The sequence below is a fragment of the Rhincodon typus genome, chromosome 28, assembly GCF_021869965.1.
Source record: "Rhincodon typus isolate 14 chromosome 28, sRhiTyp1.1, whole genome shotgun sequence".
Lineage (NCBI taxonomy): Eukaryota > Metazoa > Chordata > Chondrichthyes > Orectolobiformes > Rhincodontidae > Rhincodon > Rhincodon typus.
Genome location: NC_063359.1, coordinates 32,670,132 through 32,687,900, shown reverse-complemented (window position 1 = coordinate 32,687,900; position 17,769 = coordinate 32,670,132). Strand labels below are relative to the sequence as shown.

General features: G+C 41.2%; 1 protein-coding gene across 1 annotated transcript in view; it reads right to left on the bottom strand.

Moving 5' to 3' along the window:
• Positions 1-17,769, bottom strand: part of LOC109931982 (neuronal calcium sensor 1) — a 135,685-nt gene that overhangs the window by 74,325 nt on the left and 43,591 nt on the right. Inside the window, exon 2 of the mRNA XM_020531243.2 lies at positions 9,066-9,090. Coding sequence (XP_020386832.1) covers positions 9,066-9,090 — 25 coding nt within the window. The remainder of the gene's footprint in view (positions 1-9,065; positions 9,091-17,769) is intronic.

The following is a 17,769-nucleotide window of genomic DNA, read 5'->3' as shown; positions in this document are numbered from 1 at the left end:
AATTTTATCCATTTCTTTATCTGCATCTCCCAATCCCTCTGATCTTCTACTCAAATAACACAATTTCTAAAGGGTATGTGTTCTCCTTACTCTTCCTACTGAAGTGCAAACATACCACCTTATGCTTGTCTATACTGAAATTCACCTGTACTACTACAACACCTTGTACTTACACAGTATTGTTAACATAATAAAATGTACCTTCTAGCATCATAGGGGCACCACAAAGCAAAATTTTACACTGAGCTACTTAAGCTTGGGCAAAAAGGTATGCTTTAAGAAGGAAAGAAAGGTACAGAAGTGAGAGGATTATGGAAGGAATTTCACAGTTTAGAGTCTTGGCAGCTGAAGGCATGGTAACCGACGCTGGAGCCAATGGAGGTCAGTGATAACTGGGCTAATTAGTGAACAAGATATTGAGAGAGTTAGGGCAAAGGTAGTTTTGGCTAACCTCTAAAATAGCTCTGTAGACGCCAATTTCCAGTCACCAAGTCACCCTTCATTTATACGTGCAAAGTCCTTGACACTTCCTCGGAGCCAGCTCTCAATGAACAGAACTTCTGACACTCCTGTTTATAATGGTCAGCCAGGGCTCCCTGATTGGGGCTGTTAATCTGGTCCAATCAGGGAACCCATATTCTATGGGGTCCACCCGGCTGACCTCATTACAATCACTATATCCCTTCCCCCGCCCCGAGTCCAAAGACATAGGCTGATTCTATTTTTTTTGCTCCTCCTCGGGCATTTCAGCACCAGCACAGGTTCTTCCAACTCTGCCTCTGATATAGGCGGTGTGTAACACACAGTAGCTCACCTCTTGCGCCTGGAGCATCTCAGAAGAAATTCATTCTCCTCTTCAAACAGCAAAGGTATTGAGGCTGTGACATCTGCCATGTCCATCCCAGATTCCGAATTATCTTCAATGCTTGATGGAAAGGGAGAACCCACAGGTTCCGGAACAGTCAGAAAAACAGCAGAGGAGCTGGGCAAATTTTGGCGCCCGCAAATTAGCAGCTTTCATACAATCCACATGTCAGTTCCAGACCGTCGCACCTACCCAAAATATATATGTCACTTGACCGGATCTCACATCAGCCGTGCCTTTTACCCATGCAGGGCCATTCCCATGGTTCCTACATCAAACTTCGTCCTCTGAAGTAAAGCATCTCTCTCACTTAGCAGATTCTTAAGTTCCTAATACAATTTCACATCTCCCGTCCCAGCTCCAGGAAGATCAGATTTAACTTGGTGCGGAGTCTTCTCCCCATTAGCAACTCTGCAGGAGCTATCCCTGTAGTTGTATGAGAGATGTTCTTATAATCAAATAGGAACTGGGACAGTTCGATATCTACTGAAGCTGTAGGCTGTTTCTTTAAACCTGCTTTCAAAGTTTGAATCATTCTTTCTGGCAGACCATTTGATGGTTAGTATGGAGCTGTCCTTATATGACAAATACCATTCGATTTTAAGAAGTATTCAAATTCCCTGTTGATAAAAGATGGCCCATTATCTGTGACCAATACTTCTAGGAGTCCATGTATTACAAAAGATGCTTGCAGCTTTTCTATCATTGTTCCCATGTTTAATGAATGAACTCTATGCACATCCAACCACTTTGAGTCGGCATCCACAATGACTAAGAGCAGTGAGCCCATTAAAGAACCTGCATAGTTGACATACAACTGAATCCAGGGTTTACCCGGCCATTCCCACAAATGTGGGGGAAGCTGCTGGCGGCAATTTTTGTCCTTGTTGCCACTCTGGGCACTGTCCTACCAATGCAGCCATGCCTGCAACCAGTCCTCGTCACCAGACATAACTTCTCGCCAGCATCTTCATTTTGGAAACCCCCAGATGACCCTGGTGGAGTTCAGCCAGTAGCTGGCGGTGACCTTTGCCCAAAACAATCACTCTTGCTCCCCATAATATTATTCCGTTCTCTACTGTGATCTAGTCTCTCTGGGTCCAAGAAGATTTCAGATCTGGCTGTGATGGCCCTTTGATTTCCCCCATTACCACCAGCTGCTTCAGTTTTGCCAGGATAGGATCTTTCTGCGTCCAAAGTCTGATAGCGTCAGCTGTGACTGCAAGTGCATCCATAAAATTTAAAACTATTACGGACTGTTCCAATAGCAGTACCACCGGTGGTGTATCTGCCAGCAAGAGGCTGCTCAATGCTCCCACATTTGCTACGTGGCCTCCCGACGGTGTTCCAACTTTTAATTATATGCACTTAGTATTAGAGCCCACAGCTGAACATGGCCTAAGGCTATGGGTGGCACTGCCTCTTCCTCTTTAAGTAGACCTACCAGGGGTTTGCAGTCCGTTATTATTACAAATTTACGTCCACAAAGGTGTTGGTGGAACTTCCTGACTCCAAATATGACCACCAAACTTTTCTTCTCTATCTGGACGTACTTAAGCTCTGCATTAGCCCAAGTCCTGGATGTATATGCTAGTGGGCGTTCCTCTCCATTGGGCCACCCATGAGCCAATGCTACCCTGATGCAATACAGGGCAGCATCAAGTGTCAATATCGCTTGGGATCATTGAGTGCCAACATCTTAAGAGGATGATAGCAGTTTCTTCACTTCCCTAAAGGCTATGGCTTGGTTAAGTGACCATTTCCAAGACTGACCCTCTTTTAGAGTTGATCCAAAAGGTGCCAGGATGGAGGTCAGGTTATATACAAACTTTCCGTAATAGTTCATTGGCCCAAGGAAAGACCTAAGCTCCAGTACTGATGTGGGCGCCAGAGCTGCTTTGATCGCCTTTGCTTCATTTTCCAATGGGTATAACCCAGTCTTGTTGACTGTAGCCAAGTAGGTCACTTGGGGTGCCTGGAACACACATTTTTCCCTTTTAAGGTATATGCCTGCCTGGGAAAAACATCTAAGGACCACGTCCAAGTTCTCTAAGTGCTCCTTACTGGTTTCCCTGTCATAACAGGTCATCTAGATAAATGGCGTCCTTGGGTAAACCTTGTAAAATGTTCTCCATCTTCCGCTGAAAAATTGCACAGGCTGACAATACTCCAAATGGCAGTCTCGTACATTGGTACAAACCCTTAAGGGTATTAACTGTAGCATATTTCTGGGAATCCTCATCAAACCACAATTGCAAGTATGCAGAGTTCATGTCCAACTTCGTGAAGGATAGCCCCTGGCCAGCTTTGCATATACATCCTCTAAATGAGGAATTCGGTATTTATCCAGCTGCAAAAAGCAGTTTACCTTTTGTTTAAAATCCTCACAAAGATGAACCAACCTGTTGGGCCTCACAATCCATAAGATCAGTGCTGCCCATTCTGCAAATTGGTTTGATGATTCCTTTGCTCTCAGGCCTTCTGATTTTTGCCTCTAGTTTTGCCCATAAGGCAGGCTTTGCTGAATTGTGGAATTGCTTCCTGGTCAACATGTAAGATGGCCTTGGCCTTTTTCATAGTCTGTAGACCTTCTTGAGAAACCTCCAGGTATTTAATCAGGACTTCACTCAGGCAGCCATTTTCTAATTGAAAAATGTTGAGTCAATCCAAGTGAATCTTTCTCAACCAATTTCGCCCATCAAGCTTGGACCCAAGTCTTTCTGAACCAGCTGCTTCTCATAAGAGACCAGAGCTGAAGTTGCACCCTTAATCTGTAAAGGATCTCAGTCTAGCCGAAGTCTTGCGCAAACTTAAGGGTTGGAGTCCTGAGCGAATTTTGTTAAAGACTGGTTCTGTGACCACTGAAACGGCCCCACTAGTATTGACCTCCATTAGAACCAGGTGACCATTTAACCAGACTTCTATTTCAACCGGTTCTGATTTGCATGTTGTTAAGCAATTTAACTGTTCCAAACCAGGTGGACTTTCCAGGGTGTACACTCTCCTAGATACCAGCCTACGAGTTCTCTTATTCAATTTAGGTCTTTTTTGCTGTCTCGAGTTCACATACCAGTAACAACTACAATGGCATGCTTGGCTTTCTTTTGGAGTTTTGTTGTAGGCTGACTTAGAGTTCTTCCGTTCAGAATATGTCCAGAGTGTGGCTATGCAAATGCCTTCACTCGTAGTATTCCCCAAGTTCAGTTGGACTGCAAGGGATCCACTTCATCAGAATAGCCTGCAACTCATATGGCCCACTTGCTGCATTTTCCAATGACAAAGTCAGTTTATAGTGTCTATTTGAAGTCCAGCTGGGCTTCAGTTTGTTGGCGCTTTTGCATGGTTAGATCATTAATCCCTCATACCAAACAGTCTCTCAGCATCTTGTTAAGGGTTAAACCAAAGTCACATGCCTCTGCTAGTCATCTTAACCTAGTCAAAATTCCTGATACATATTTCCCTGGTTCTCGAATTTCCAAGTATAACCGATAATGTCTCAGAATTAGAAGAGGCTTGGGGGGTCATAATATTCCTTAACTGAATGAGTCAAGCTTCCCAAGTAAAGACGTAATGCCAGAAATGCTTACTCCGACTCAAAAATGACCATTGTGAGTAAATTTCTTCAGGAGCGTGCTTTTCTCTCGCAGCCAGTGAAAGAGGGCGATATCCCATCACCAAGTCACCCTTTATTTACATATGGAATGTCCTTGACACTGATCCAGCTTCCTCAGAGCCAGCTCTCAGAGCGAACAGAACCTCTGACACTCCTGTTTATATCTGTCGGCCAAGGCTCCCTGATTGGACCAGATTAACATCCCCAATCAGGGAACTCATATTCTGTACGGTCCACCAGGCTGACCTCGTCACAATTACTACAACCTCAATTTACTGAAGAGTAGAATACTGAAGGCCAGCTATGCGTTCATTAGAATGGTCACATCTAGAGATAACAAAGTATGGATAAGAGTTTCAGCCGAGGCAGAAAGGCATAGCTTTGAAAGTAGAAATTGGTATTGGAACAGCACAGACTGGAGTGCATGTCATAATCTCATGAAGCATACCTGGTGGGAATTGCCCTGGAAAATAAAGATTCTGCTGGGCAATTCACTATCAAAACCTCTGAAAGATGCATAAGAGTTTGAGAATTTGGAGGGTTCTGTCTCATGTAAGCCAAAAGTTACCCAGGAAAAATTACAGGATTAAAAATCTAGTCTAACTCCTGGGTAATTACTAAACTGACCAACCTCAACTGCACACCCCCTGACCCCTTACCCCTTTCTGCAATTCTGTCCCATTTTATAATAATGGATTCCCTATCTGTATTTTTACAAATTCCTACATCAATGTTTAAAATGAAAATTGCTTACGCAAACTTTTTATGCTTTAATTCTATCCTTGAACCAATGGAAGTGATGAGCATAGGGAGAAGGATGTCAATACAAGGTAGTTTACTTTTTAAATACAGCTGTACAAATTTAAAACTGAAAGTGATTGGGAGCAAATGCCCATATGTAAAATTTGCTGAAATGTCTTTATTTTGGTCAATACAAAACTGAAGATTTGTAGATTGACAGAGGCTAGGAGGTTGCTGGAAATTCTTAACCACAAAGCTGGTTTGAAAGTTAGGCAACAAAATCATTTTTTAACAGTACATGATTCAGCATTCTGTTGAAGAGCTTTTTGAACCAGAATAACATTGCAGTTATCTCCGAATCTGGAGTTATCCTCACAGAAAAAATACATTAAGACCTTTTTTTAAACATTTCTCCCTCCTAAGATCTGACTGCAACCTCTGACTGAGAGTTACAAGTATTTAGAAAAAGGTTCTGTTCACAGTTTCTGTCACAGGATTAAGATTAGGATGTTGCTCTCTGAAGTTACAATAAAATATGTCTTTCTTCCCAAAATGTTGCCAGCAGTTCAGGGGAAACAAACTTCTTTGTAAGCAAAAATAACTAAATTGTTTCAACAACATCATGTTAAATTTCCTATTCCTCGGTATCACTAAACAGTAGTGATGAGTATCCAACTTTCATTTCAACACCTCAAAATACTCAACTGCAAATTAAATGAAACATAGAAAAGCATCATTCAGGTCATTTGTTTTCTTACTGTTACACTTCTTAATAAATTCTTTGACAAGTATCACATATTCTCTCCTTCTGTTCAATGCAACACAAACTACTGAGCACATCCCTACAATAAACCATTGCTTTTCAAGTTCGCATCAGTTATGCCAGTTAACGCGTTATATTTTGTATTGGCTGCAAAAATCTTTAATGCACTTCAGTTTATTTCTACAGGCAAGATGATCAGACCACGACTTTTAACGACACAATGGCACATTACTAAAAGGGTTCCATTCTACAAAAACAACACAATTCAAGACAAACAAAAACAGAAGTTGCTGCAGGTCTGGCAGCATCTGTGAAGAAAATACCAAACAGTTAAATCAGAGGAAAGATCACCAAACCCGAAACGTTAACTCCGATTTTCTTCTTCACGGATGCTGCCAGACCTGCTAACCTTTTCCAGCAACTTTTGGTTTTATTCCTGATTTACATCATCGCAGTTCTTTCGGTTTTTATTTACAATTCAAGGCTATCGTATTTTATTTATAAATATTCAGAATACAAACATTATGTTAAATCATAAAGGGTATCATAGCCACCAATTTCCACATACTTTCAACTCCAAGCACAGGCTACCAGATTTTTAAAAAAGCAGTTACAGAAACCTTGGCTGATACTCTTTGCCACCAAAACAACTTTCTCCTAGCACAATACCGTCTTGGATCAGCTTATGTAGGGCCCTTGTGACACAGTGTGGTGTCCCTACCTCTGAGCCAGAGACCCAGGTTCAAGTCCCGCCTGCTCCAGACGTGTATAATAAAATCTCTGCACAAGTTGAATTTTAAAAAATCTATCCAGTAGAGATAATGGCTCCAGAATATCTTAACTTGCATAGTTGAAGCTACTTGCTTGACTAAACCAATTAACCCATTTGGGAAAACTGCTGCAAGCAATTCTACTCTTTTACCGGGAACATCCAACTGAATGTGAAGAATTTTAAACCCACGTCTGGCATTTTATTATAAATGTTGGAAGCACCAACGCACACACTACTCTGACAAGAAAACATGAACCAATCAAAAGCTTTGTCCAAAAAAAAACTGACTGCCAAAATACTCTGCTATAAAATCAAAATAAGTGCATAGAAAGGCAGGAAAACTTAGCAAAGATTTATAAATTCTGATAAATGGACTGAACTGAGACTTTTTTTTTAAATTAAAAAATACAATTTTTCTAAATTTTAGTCAGAAGATGAAAATGCCATCTCAATATTTAGAAGTCAGCAAGAACACTTGTGCCACTGCACCAAACAATAATAATGTAATGCGTGAACAGTTTGAAATTAAATGTCAACTGATGGCAGAGCTAATCAAATCTGATTATCCCTGCATTAATCTTCTAAAATATTAACCGAAGTGTCCTCATCCACATCGATCAGTTGATGCCTTCACTTCATCACGGTCTGACATGCGAAGTATTTTTCTTCATCAATAGAACTTAGCAAAATGAGCAAGTTAAAAGGAAACATAAGCTCCATTGCTCTCTCAAACAGTAATCGTATACAAACATGGCTGTTTCTTACAGCAGCAATGGCCAATCTAGACATTTCTCTCCAAATCCTTCCCTGTACTTGCCCTGCATTTCTTTCCCTCATCGATTTCCCAACAACTTCCTTCTCAAGTCTACAACATGTAAAGCTCCTGAAGCTGTTCATTTGCCATAGCATTAACTGGATGCCTAGAATATGAAGTATTTGCATCAGATGACAACAGGACCAACTGTATTTACCAGTCTAACTAAATACTACTTCCAATTACTCATTAGTTCAAATGGCACCATTTGTAATTTGGATATCCTATCAAAGATAACATACTACCAATGTCCTAAGGCTTAACCTTGGAAAATAAATATTATAAAAACTAAATTGTTATCTTAAGTTAGTTTTCTGAATCTGTTCTTACCAAGAGTCGTATCAAAACATGTAACATCGAAACAGGTATGAAAAGCTCTGTATGAAGTTCTAATTTATTTTTGTGATCATCAATGGTGAAAGATGTTAACTTTGGACTTTTATTCTCTAGAAAGGTCCCAGTGAAATCAGATGCAGCACACTTGCTGAAAAATGCTGGAACTCAACTGAAGAACAACATCCTTTCTTTATAAATGTCATTTTTTTTCTAGCAATGATGAAATTGACAACTTTTCTCAAATATGGGGCAACAAAATGTCATGGAGTAGACCCAGGCTCACTGGAAACAGATTTGAGACAGACAAAATGTGAGATATTTCCTGGTACATCATTATAGTATCCATTTTAGATTAAATTGATATCAGCCAGATGCCGTTAGAACAATATTCAACTTTGTTGCTTTGCAACCAAACACTAACATGTTCCCCTTCCTCCCTAGTTCCTGCTAGCAGCATGTTCTGGAACCAGAAAGCAGGTTATAAAAGACCAGGCATTGTACAATGAGATAGATTCATAGAAATTCTTCAGTGCAGATAGAGGCCATTCAGCCCATGGAGTCTGCGCTGACCCTCTGAAGTGTATCCCGTCCAGATCAACATCCTCCACACCTCCCAAAAATTTCAGGCCCACATTTGTCAACAGCTAATCCACCTAGCCTATACATCCCTGGACACTACCGGGCAGTTTAGCATGGCTAATCCACCTAACCTACACATCTTGGGACTGTGGGAGGCACCCAGAGTACCCAGCTGTGAGGTAAAAGTGTGAACCACTGTACCATCATGCCAAATAGACTGAATTAATTAACATCTCAGAGTGAAGGAACCTCTAGGTAGCAACATAAATGACATTTTGGATTATTACATTTCAGCGGCTGACAGTATTCAGCGGAAGAAACACTGGCTGATTTTTCCTGGGTTACCATTTAAAGTACTCCTACCATCACACTGTGCTATGCTAAGTAATCTGAGCCAATCAAGTTATAAAACCGGAGATCTTCCTAATATGGTGTAGCTTACCAAGGAGGCATTCTGATTGGATTTGTACATAGAAACCGGAGTAGACCATTCAGCCCATTGAAATACTCTGTCATTCAATTAGATGGTATTCAATAGAAAACATTTTTCCCTTTTTAAAAATATAGGAACACTGGACTTACCACTGTTGGACTTCTTTCTCAGTAACTGTAAAAGAAAAACAAAACAGTTAACAGGTTTACCAAATAGCCCATACTATATGTATGCACACAGAATCTGAGAGCAAAGCACCTTTGTATCAAAGTAGCCAAGTAGCATTTAAATCATACTGTTCATCAGGTATTTCAGTCATACTATCATTTTTAACTGCAAAAGAGAAAAGTCAAACGACAAACCAGGAAATATTGTTGATTTAGGGTTGTTATTTGAAGTCACTTTGTTTGAGCTCTAAGTTTCCAACTTAAACATGACCACATATGTGCCAGTCTGAGAATTCTGTAATAGCCCTGTACATAGGCGTATGTAGAAGCAACTTGTAAGAATGGTTCCAGGGATGACAAATTTAAATTAGGAGGATAGATTGAACAAGGTGGGACTGTACACCTTGGAGTGGAGGCACCTAACAGGAGGTCAGATACAGCTGTTCAAGATCATGAGGGGACAGAATAGAATAGATAAGGTGAAACTTTTTCCTCATGTAAAGAGGAATGAGAACGAAAGGGTTAGATTTAAAAAGTGACTGCAAAAGAGGCAAGAGAGATCTGAGGAAAAGCTTTTTCACTCACCAAGTAGTGTAAGGAATGCACTGTAAAACAGATGGCAAGAGTTTTGATAACTGTTTTAAAAAGAGCTAACAAAGTGAGTATTTGTCCAATAAATAATGAGACTGGAGAGTTAGTAATGAAAGAACAGAAAATGGCAGATGAACTGAATAGTTCTTTTGCATCAGTCTTTATGACAGAGGAGACAATAATATCTGAAAAGTTGCAATAAATCAGGAAATGGAAGAGAGAGAATATCTCAGGAAAACCGGTGAAGTGGTACTGTTTAAATTGTTCTAGCTACAGGCGGACAATTGCCATGGACCTAACAGACTTCAACCTATGATCTTAAAAGATGTGGCTAGCAAGATAGTTGATGCATTAGTTGTAATTTTCCAAGATTCCCTTAATTCGGGGATGTTCCCATTCGAGGGAAAAATAAAGACTCTTCTATTCAAAAACAGAGTGTGACAGAAAGCAGGAAACTGCAGATCAGTTAGCTTAACATCTGTCACAGGGAAAATGTTCAAAGCTATTATTGAAGAAGTTATCACTAAGTACTTAGGTAAATTCTAGGTAATCAAGCAGGGTCAACATAATTTTTTTGAAAGGAATACCATGTTTAACAAATCTATTGGTGTTCTTTGAGGGAATAATGTAGATAAAGGAGAACCAGTGGATGTGTTGTACTTATATATTCAGAAAGCATTTGATAAGATGGCACATCTAAGGATATTGCAGAGAATAAAAGCTTAAGGTGTAAAGAGCTGTTAAAGTGTTTCTCTGATTCAAGTGTATGGCCAATTCAGAATCGGTGAAGGGCAAGAAAAATGAACAACAAAAGCAATGCTCTTTTCTTCCCCAACAATATCAGTACAGTTGGGAATGATGGAGGGTTTTGTTTTCTTCCGTTGCCAGCAATCGTTGCATTTAGAGCAAAGGGTATTAAACTTCGTAATTGAAAAATAATTTATAAATTCAATTAAATCAGTTTTCTCTCATTGCATGGTACAGGAAAGACCTACACTTATGTATGTAATGCTCAAATTAGGTTCACTCTTGGCATATGCCACACCATTAACATGGGAAGGACTAGGGAAAGAGCATAATAATGATCAGGTTTTCCTACCTTTGAGCAGGAAAAGGTAGAAGCCTAGAGTTTGAAGAGGTGGGAGCAAAGATGCAAGATAGATGTTTGGCATTGGAGAAAATGAACCAATGGTTATTTTTATTGTTAAGAGTGATCCAAGGATAGGGGGTGGTTTTGACTCTCAGAAGTGCAATTCTCTGCAGCTTAAAATGATATAGCTAGATGAAGCGTCAGCCCTAATCATTTGTTGGAGAAAAGTACGATTTTCATTTTGTCTCTAGGGAAGCACAGTGCCTCATTAGAATGGTTCCAGACAGTAACATGGCTAAAACTGGCAAATTAACTGTATGGCTACATACAGTTTGAAGGTGCATTCAAATTTTAAGGTTATCATACGGCATCACAGAACCAGTAATTAATTCACTCTTTGGTTTTTGTTGCCACAGAAGGAAATAATCCTAAAGAAGAGGCATTATGAATTTCTCTCTTCAAATGGTGAAACTGTAAGAATGCAAAGTATTCAAATACTCTGGAGATTAAAAATAAGAACATAATGCAATATTCTTAATAAAGAGAACCATTTAAAGTGGGCACATTTATTGTTTGTTTACAAAATCTGTCAGGAGCCAGTAACAGTGTGCCATCAGTGTTCAGGTCACTTTTTGTACCAAAGCTATAGAATCAAAAGAATCCCTACAGTGCAGATCGAGGCCATTTGGCCCGTCAAGTCTGCATCAACCCTCCATACAGCATCCCACCCAGATCCTCCCTTCACCTCATCCTGGTAACTCTGCATTTACCATAGCTAATCCACCTAGCCTACAAATCCTTGGACACTATGGGGCAATTCAGCATGGCCAATCAATCTATCCTGCACATCTTTGGACTATGGAAGGAAACCAGAGCCCCCAGCAGAAACCCAACCTGACACAGGGAGAACGTGCAAGCTCCACATAGACACCCAACTCTAGTAACTCAGATGATCAGATCTCTTATGCCCATAGGCGCATCTCAGCAGAGTTTTTAAACACAGATTTATTTTTGGATGTCTTGTCTGCCTGGTCTCAACATAGGATCAGAGGAACACTTTTAAAACCTGAAAATAATTATGAGGAGAAAGACAAACAGGTGTGTGTGGGAGATATCAAGTGACTGCACTGAGATTAAGCAAGTTATTGAGATGACTTGTAGCACCTCAGCACTTAATGCATCATACATATCAGCTTGGTTTATTAGTAGTAGATTGAAAGTAGCTTGAGACTGCAACGTAGTGCTGAGTTAAATTTCACATTTTGGACTTATATTAGAAGGAAACCCTTACTTGACCACATCTTCACCAATTTACCTCTTGCAGATGGATCTGTCTATGACAATATTAGTAGGAGTGATTACCATACAGTTGCTGTGGAGACAAAGGTCTGCTTTCACATCTCGTTGAGTGGTAAAACCATGCTAAAACGGAACAGACCGAACAGATCTAGCAACTCAAAACTGAGCAACCATGAGGTGCTGTGGGCCTTTAGCAACAGGAGAACTGTATTCAACCACAATCTGCAACTTGAAACAAGAACATAAGATGCTGGAGAAAATCGGTTTCCTTCAAAGGATCACTGCACTCGAAAAATTAACTCTATTTCTCTCTCTACAGATACTGCCAGACCTGCAGGGTTTCTGTAACTTCATAGTCTGGCATTTCCCTAACTCTACCATTACTTTCAAGCAAGGAGATAAATCCTGGCTCAGTGAAGAGTGCAGGAGGGCATGCCAGGAGCAAAAGTGGACATACTTAAAATTGAGGTGTCAACGTGGTGCAGGTACAACACAGGACTACTTGAATGCTGTTGAAGCAGGAAGAGGAGATATAGAAGTTAATATTCAATATGAGGAGTCACATATCTGAGGATACTGACAACAGGGTAGGAGAACTAGAATACTTACATTGCAATTGAAACATTTAACACTGGAGCCAAATTAGTAACAGTAAACAGAATAAGAAGAAAGATAATCACGCTAATACAAAAAGGGACATCATGATTGGAATACCTGCAAATGCTAGGACCCAACATAATGTAGTGAAAGGCTAGGTGATAAACAGGTCAGGGGAAATTTCTCTGTGACACAATAAGAAAAGGGACCCCATTGTTATTGTAGAGTCAAAAGGATTGTTTAACCTAGGGATGGGATGTTTGCCTTGGCTGGGTGGTGTGAGGTTCTGTCTGGAACACCAAGAATGCCACGCTGTGAAATGTACACCGGCATGAACTCCATTACCGGAACATAGGGACCCAGTACTGAAGAATGCACACTGAGATAGGAGTGTTAAGCTTACAGTGAACCAACTAGAGACTTGTGTTACAGGTGTGAAATTCTGGAATCATTGCACCTATCCTGTAACCCCATGGTGCTCGAGAAGCCTAGGTAACCAATGAGACAGAGTGATGGATAAATATTTGACTCAAATTGCAATCAGTGAAACAGCCTTTCAGAGAGATGTTTCCCATACATACACTTGTCGAATGGAGCTATTGCCTTGTTTGACCATTAGACCATAAGACATAGAAGGAGAAGTTAGGTTATTCGGCCCAGGGAGTCTGCTCCACCATTCAGTCATGGCTGATAAGTTCCTCAACCACATTCTCCTACCTTCTCCCCGTAACCTTTGATCCCTTTAACAGACAAGAGTCTATCTATCTCTGTCTTAAATATACAGAATGACCTGGCCTCCGTAGCCTTCTGGGGAAATGAAGTCCATCGATTCACCACTCTCTGGCTTAAGAAGTTTCTCCTCATCTCCGTTCTAAAGGGTCTTCCCTTTATTCTAAGGCTGTGCCCTCGGGTCCTAGTCTCTCCTGCTAATGGAAATATCTTCCCAACATCCACTCTATCCAGGCCTTTCAGCATTCTGCAAGTTTCAATTAGATGTCTCCTCATCCTTCTAAACTCCATCGAGTATAGACTCAGAGTCCTCAAACGTTCCTCATATTTTAAGCCTTTCATTCCTGAGATCATTCTCGTGAACCTCCTCTGGACCCACTCCAGGGCCAGTACATCCTTCCTGAGGTAAGGGGTCCAAAATTACTCAATATTCTAAATGTGGTATAAAGCCCCAGGAGTACATCCCTTCTTTTATATTCTAGTCCTCTTGAAATAAATGCCAACATTGCATTTGCCTTCCATACTACCAACTCAACCTACAAGTTAACCTAAGTTTGAACTAGCAATTGCCTCTACTTGCAGTATCATTTTAGAAAACATCAAGTGCCAAACAGCTGAAGGAATATGCAACTGACAGGCTAAATAATACCATAACCAAAGGATCTGATCTAAGATCTGCAATCCTGCCATTTCCAGCCACGAATGATGGTGGACAATTGAACAACTCACTAGAGGACATGGCTCCACAAATGTCCCCATCCTCAAAGACGGAGGGAGCCCAGCACAGCAAAAGACAAATTGATATATTTGGGCCCACAAACCCTTGCATTACAGATGCTGATCTTCAACCAATTCCACTTATTCCACGTATGATCAAGAAATGCCTGAAGACATCGGATACAAACAGCCAAGCAACATTCTGGCAGTATTCCTCTAAAGACTTGTGTTCCAGACCTAATAATGCCTCTAATCAAGTTGTTCCAGTACAATTACAACCCTGCAATGTGGAAAATTGCTCAACTAAGTCCCGTTTACAAAAAGCAAGCCAAATCCAACCCATTTCATTACCACCCCACCATCTTAAGGAGTCATCGACAGTGCTATCAAATAACCATTGTTCAGTATTAACCTGCTCACTAATGCCCAGTTGGACTCTGCCAGGTCCACTCAGCACCTTAAAACAAACCAAAGAACTGCAGATGCTGGAGATCTGAAACAAAAACTGAAATTGCTGAAGAAACTCAGCAAGTCTGGCACCATCTGTGGGAACCAAGCGGGGTTAAAGTTTCAAGTCGAGTGACTCTTCAAAACATTCTGAAGAAGAGTCACTGCACTCAAAACGTTAACTCTTTTCTCCCACAGATGCTGCCAGAACTACTGATTTTCTCCAGCAATTTCTGTTTTTGTTCCACTTAGCTCCTTACAGTCTTGGTCCAAACACAGACAAGTTGAACTCCAGAGGTATGCTGAGAGCGAGTGACCTTGACATCAAGATAATTTTGACAGAGTATGGAATCAAGGACCTCTAAAAGAGAACTGGAACCAATAGGAATCAGAGAGCAAAATTCTCCACTGGTTAGAGTCACACCCAGTACGACAGTTGTGGTTATTGAATGTCAAATCACCCGATTTCCAGTATATCACTGCAGCAGTTCATCAGGACTGTGTCCTAGGCCCAATCATCTTCAGCTGCTTCATCAGTGACCTTCCCTTCATCATAACATCAGAAATAGGGATGTTCACTGGTGATTGTACAATATTCAGTCCTATTCACAACTCCTCAGATAATGAAGCAGCTCACATTCATGTGTTGAAAGACCTGGACAACATCCAGACTGATAAGTGACAAGTAACATTCCCAGTACAGAAGTGCCAAGACATGACATTTCAAACAAGAGAATCTTATCATCCCCAAGTCAATGACATTATCATCACTGAATTCCACTAATCAACATCCTGGCAGGTGCTACCATTGATCAGAAACTTAACTGACCAGCCATATAAATGTTTTGGTTACAGGATTGGGAATCCTGCAGCAGGAAGTCACCTCCTGACTGCCCAAAATCTGACCACCTCATTGAGGCAAACATCAGAAGTGTGATGGAATACTCTCCACTTGCCTGGTTGGATAAAGGGCCAAAAACACTCAAAAAGCTTGACATCATCCAGCACAAAGTCTGCTCAGTTGGTATCCTATCAACCATTTTCAAAATTCACTCCCTTCACCACCAACATACAGAGGCAGAGTGTGTACTAACAAGATGCACTACAGACATTCACTCTTCCAAACACCCGACGTCCAAAATTTAAAAGGACAAGAGCTGCAGATGCATGAAAATACCACCTCCTGCAAGCTTCCCATCAACCTTTCCACCATCTTGACTTGGAAGTATATCACCGTTCCTTGGTCAAAGTCCTGGAATTCTCTCCCTAACAGCAGTGTAGGTCCATATACTGTAGTTCCATACTTCTCAAAATCTCTAGGGCAATTAAGGATGGGTAATAAGTGATGATTTACCTAGCAACACTGTCACTCCATAAACAAATGGGAAAAAATAGATTTTTAAATCAACAGGGAAGTTAAGTTTTATTGGAGATCATTCTAGAAAAGTATCCTTTTTACATCACAGGAGCAAAAGGGAACACGGTTTCTGATTGGTCAGTGCTACTGTTATCCCGTTCATTGCCTTGGTGCTACAGGTGAAGAAATCTTACTGCAGTACAGGGTAATTGTGTCTCAGTCTTTCTAAAGAGTTCATTATCTGGTTAGTACAGAGAGTTCAGATCATGCGTAGGTTGGGGAGGCTATTTCTCGAAAGTAATAACTGTAATTTTTAGGTAGTTAATTAAAATGTAACTTGTAATCTAACAGCCAGTAGAGGGTTAGTCATGTCAATTGGTGGGATTTTGTGTTCCACCTGCGAGATGTGGTAAATCATGGACGCTAATAATTTCACCTGCAGGAAGTATACCAGCTTCAGCTGCTCAACGAACAAATGGATCAGCTTGAGCGGCAGTTGGAAACACTAAGGAACAACAGAAATGGCAGAGAGCATCATAGAAGTTAAAGAAACATGCTCACACCCAAGGTATAGGAAGATCAATGGGCAACTGCTAGACAGGGCAGCCAGTCAGTGCAGAAGGCCCCTGCGGCTGTTTCCATCAAACAAATATTCTGTTTTGGAGACTGATGAGGAGGCTAACCCATCAGGTGAAGCCATATCAGCAGCTGGCTGATCCTGCTGTACACAGGAGAGGGACAAAGTGTAGTATAGAGATTCTATAGTCCAGGACACAGACAGGCACTTCTGTGGCCCTGAGAGAGACTCCAGGATGGTATGTTGCCTCCCTGGTTCCAGGGTCATGGATGTCTCTGAGCAGGTATGGGGCATTCTAAAATGGGAAGGTAAACATAGAGTCATTGTCCACATTGGCACAAGTGACATAGATAGAAAGAGTGACAAGGTCCTGCAACAACAATTTAGGGAGCAACATAGTAAACTAAAAAGCAGGACCTCTAGGACAGTAATCTCAGGATTACTCCCCGTCCCACTTGCTACTGAGGCTAGGAACAGAGACACGGTATAATGAACACGTGGCTAAAGAGCTGGTGTAAGGGGGAGGGCTTCAGATATGTGGATCATTGGGATGTTTTCCAGGGAAGATGGGACCTGTACAAGAAGAACGGGTTGCACCTAAACTGGAGGGGCACCAATATCCTGGCAGGGAGGTTTGATGGGTTTAAACTAATGTGGCAGGGGGATGGGAACCAGAACAGCAGGTCAACAAGTATAGAGTCTGGGGAAGAATTGGAGACCGAGAGAAATACAGCTAAGAGGAACAGCAGTCAGGGAGAGGTTGCTGAACTCAGCGGAACTATAGGCTGAGGCTGTATTTGCTTCAGCGCAAGTATAACAGGTAAGACAGATGTTTCTTAGCCTGGATTAATGCATGCATGTTGTTGCTATCATAGAGATATGATTGGAAGAGGCTCAGGATTGGCAGCTTAATGTTCCAGGATATCAATGTTTTAGATGAGACAGAGGAGGAAGCAGAAAAAGGTGGAGCAGTTGCATTCCTGGCTAGGCAGCATATCACAGCTATTTGGGGGATCCCCTGGGGGATTCTTGTAGTGAGGCATTATGGGTAAAGCTCAGGAATAGGAAGGCTGCAATCATAGTGCTGGGATTGTACCACAAACAACCTAAATGCCAGCGGATGATAGAGGAAGAAATATGTAGTCAGATTCTGGAAAGATGTGAAAATGACAGGGTTGTAGCGGTGGGTGATTTTAACTTGCCCCATATTGATTGGGACTCCCTTAGTGCAAGAGGTTTGAATGGGAATCAATTATTAGGTATGTCCAGGAGGGTTTTTGAA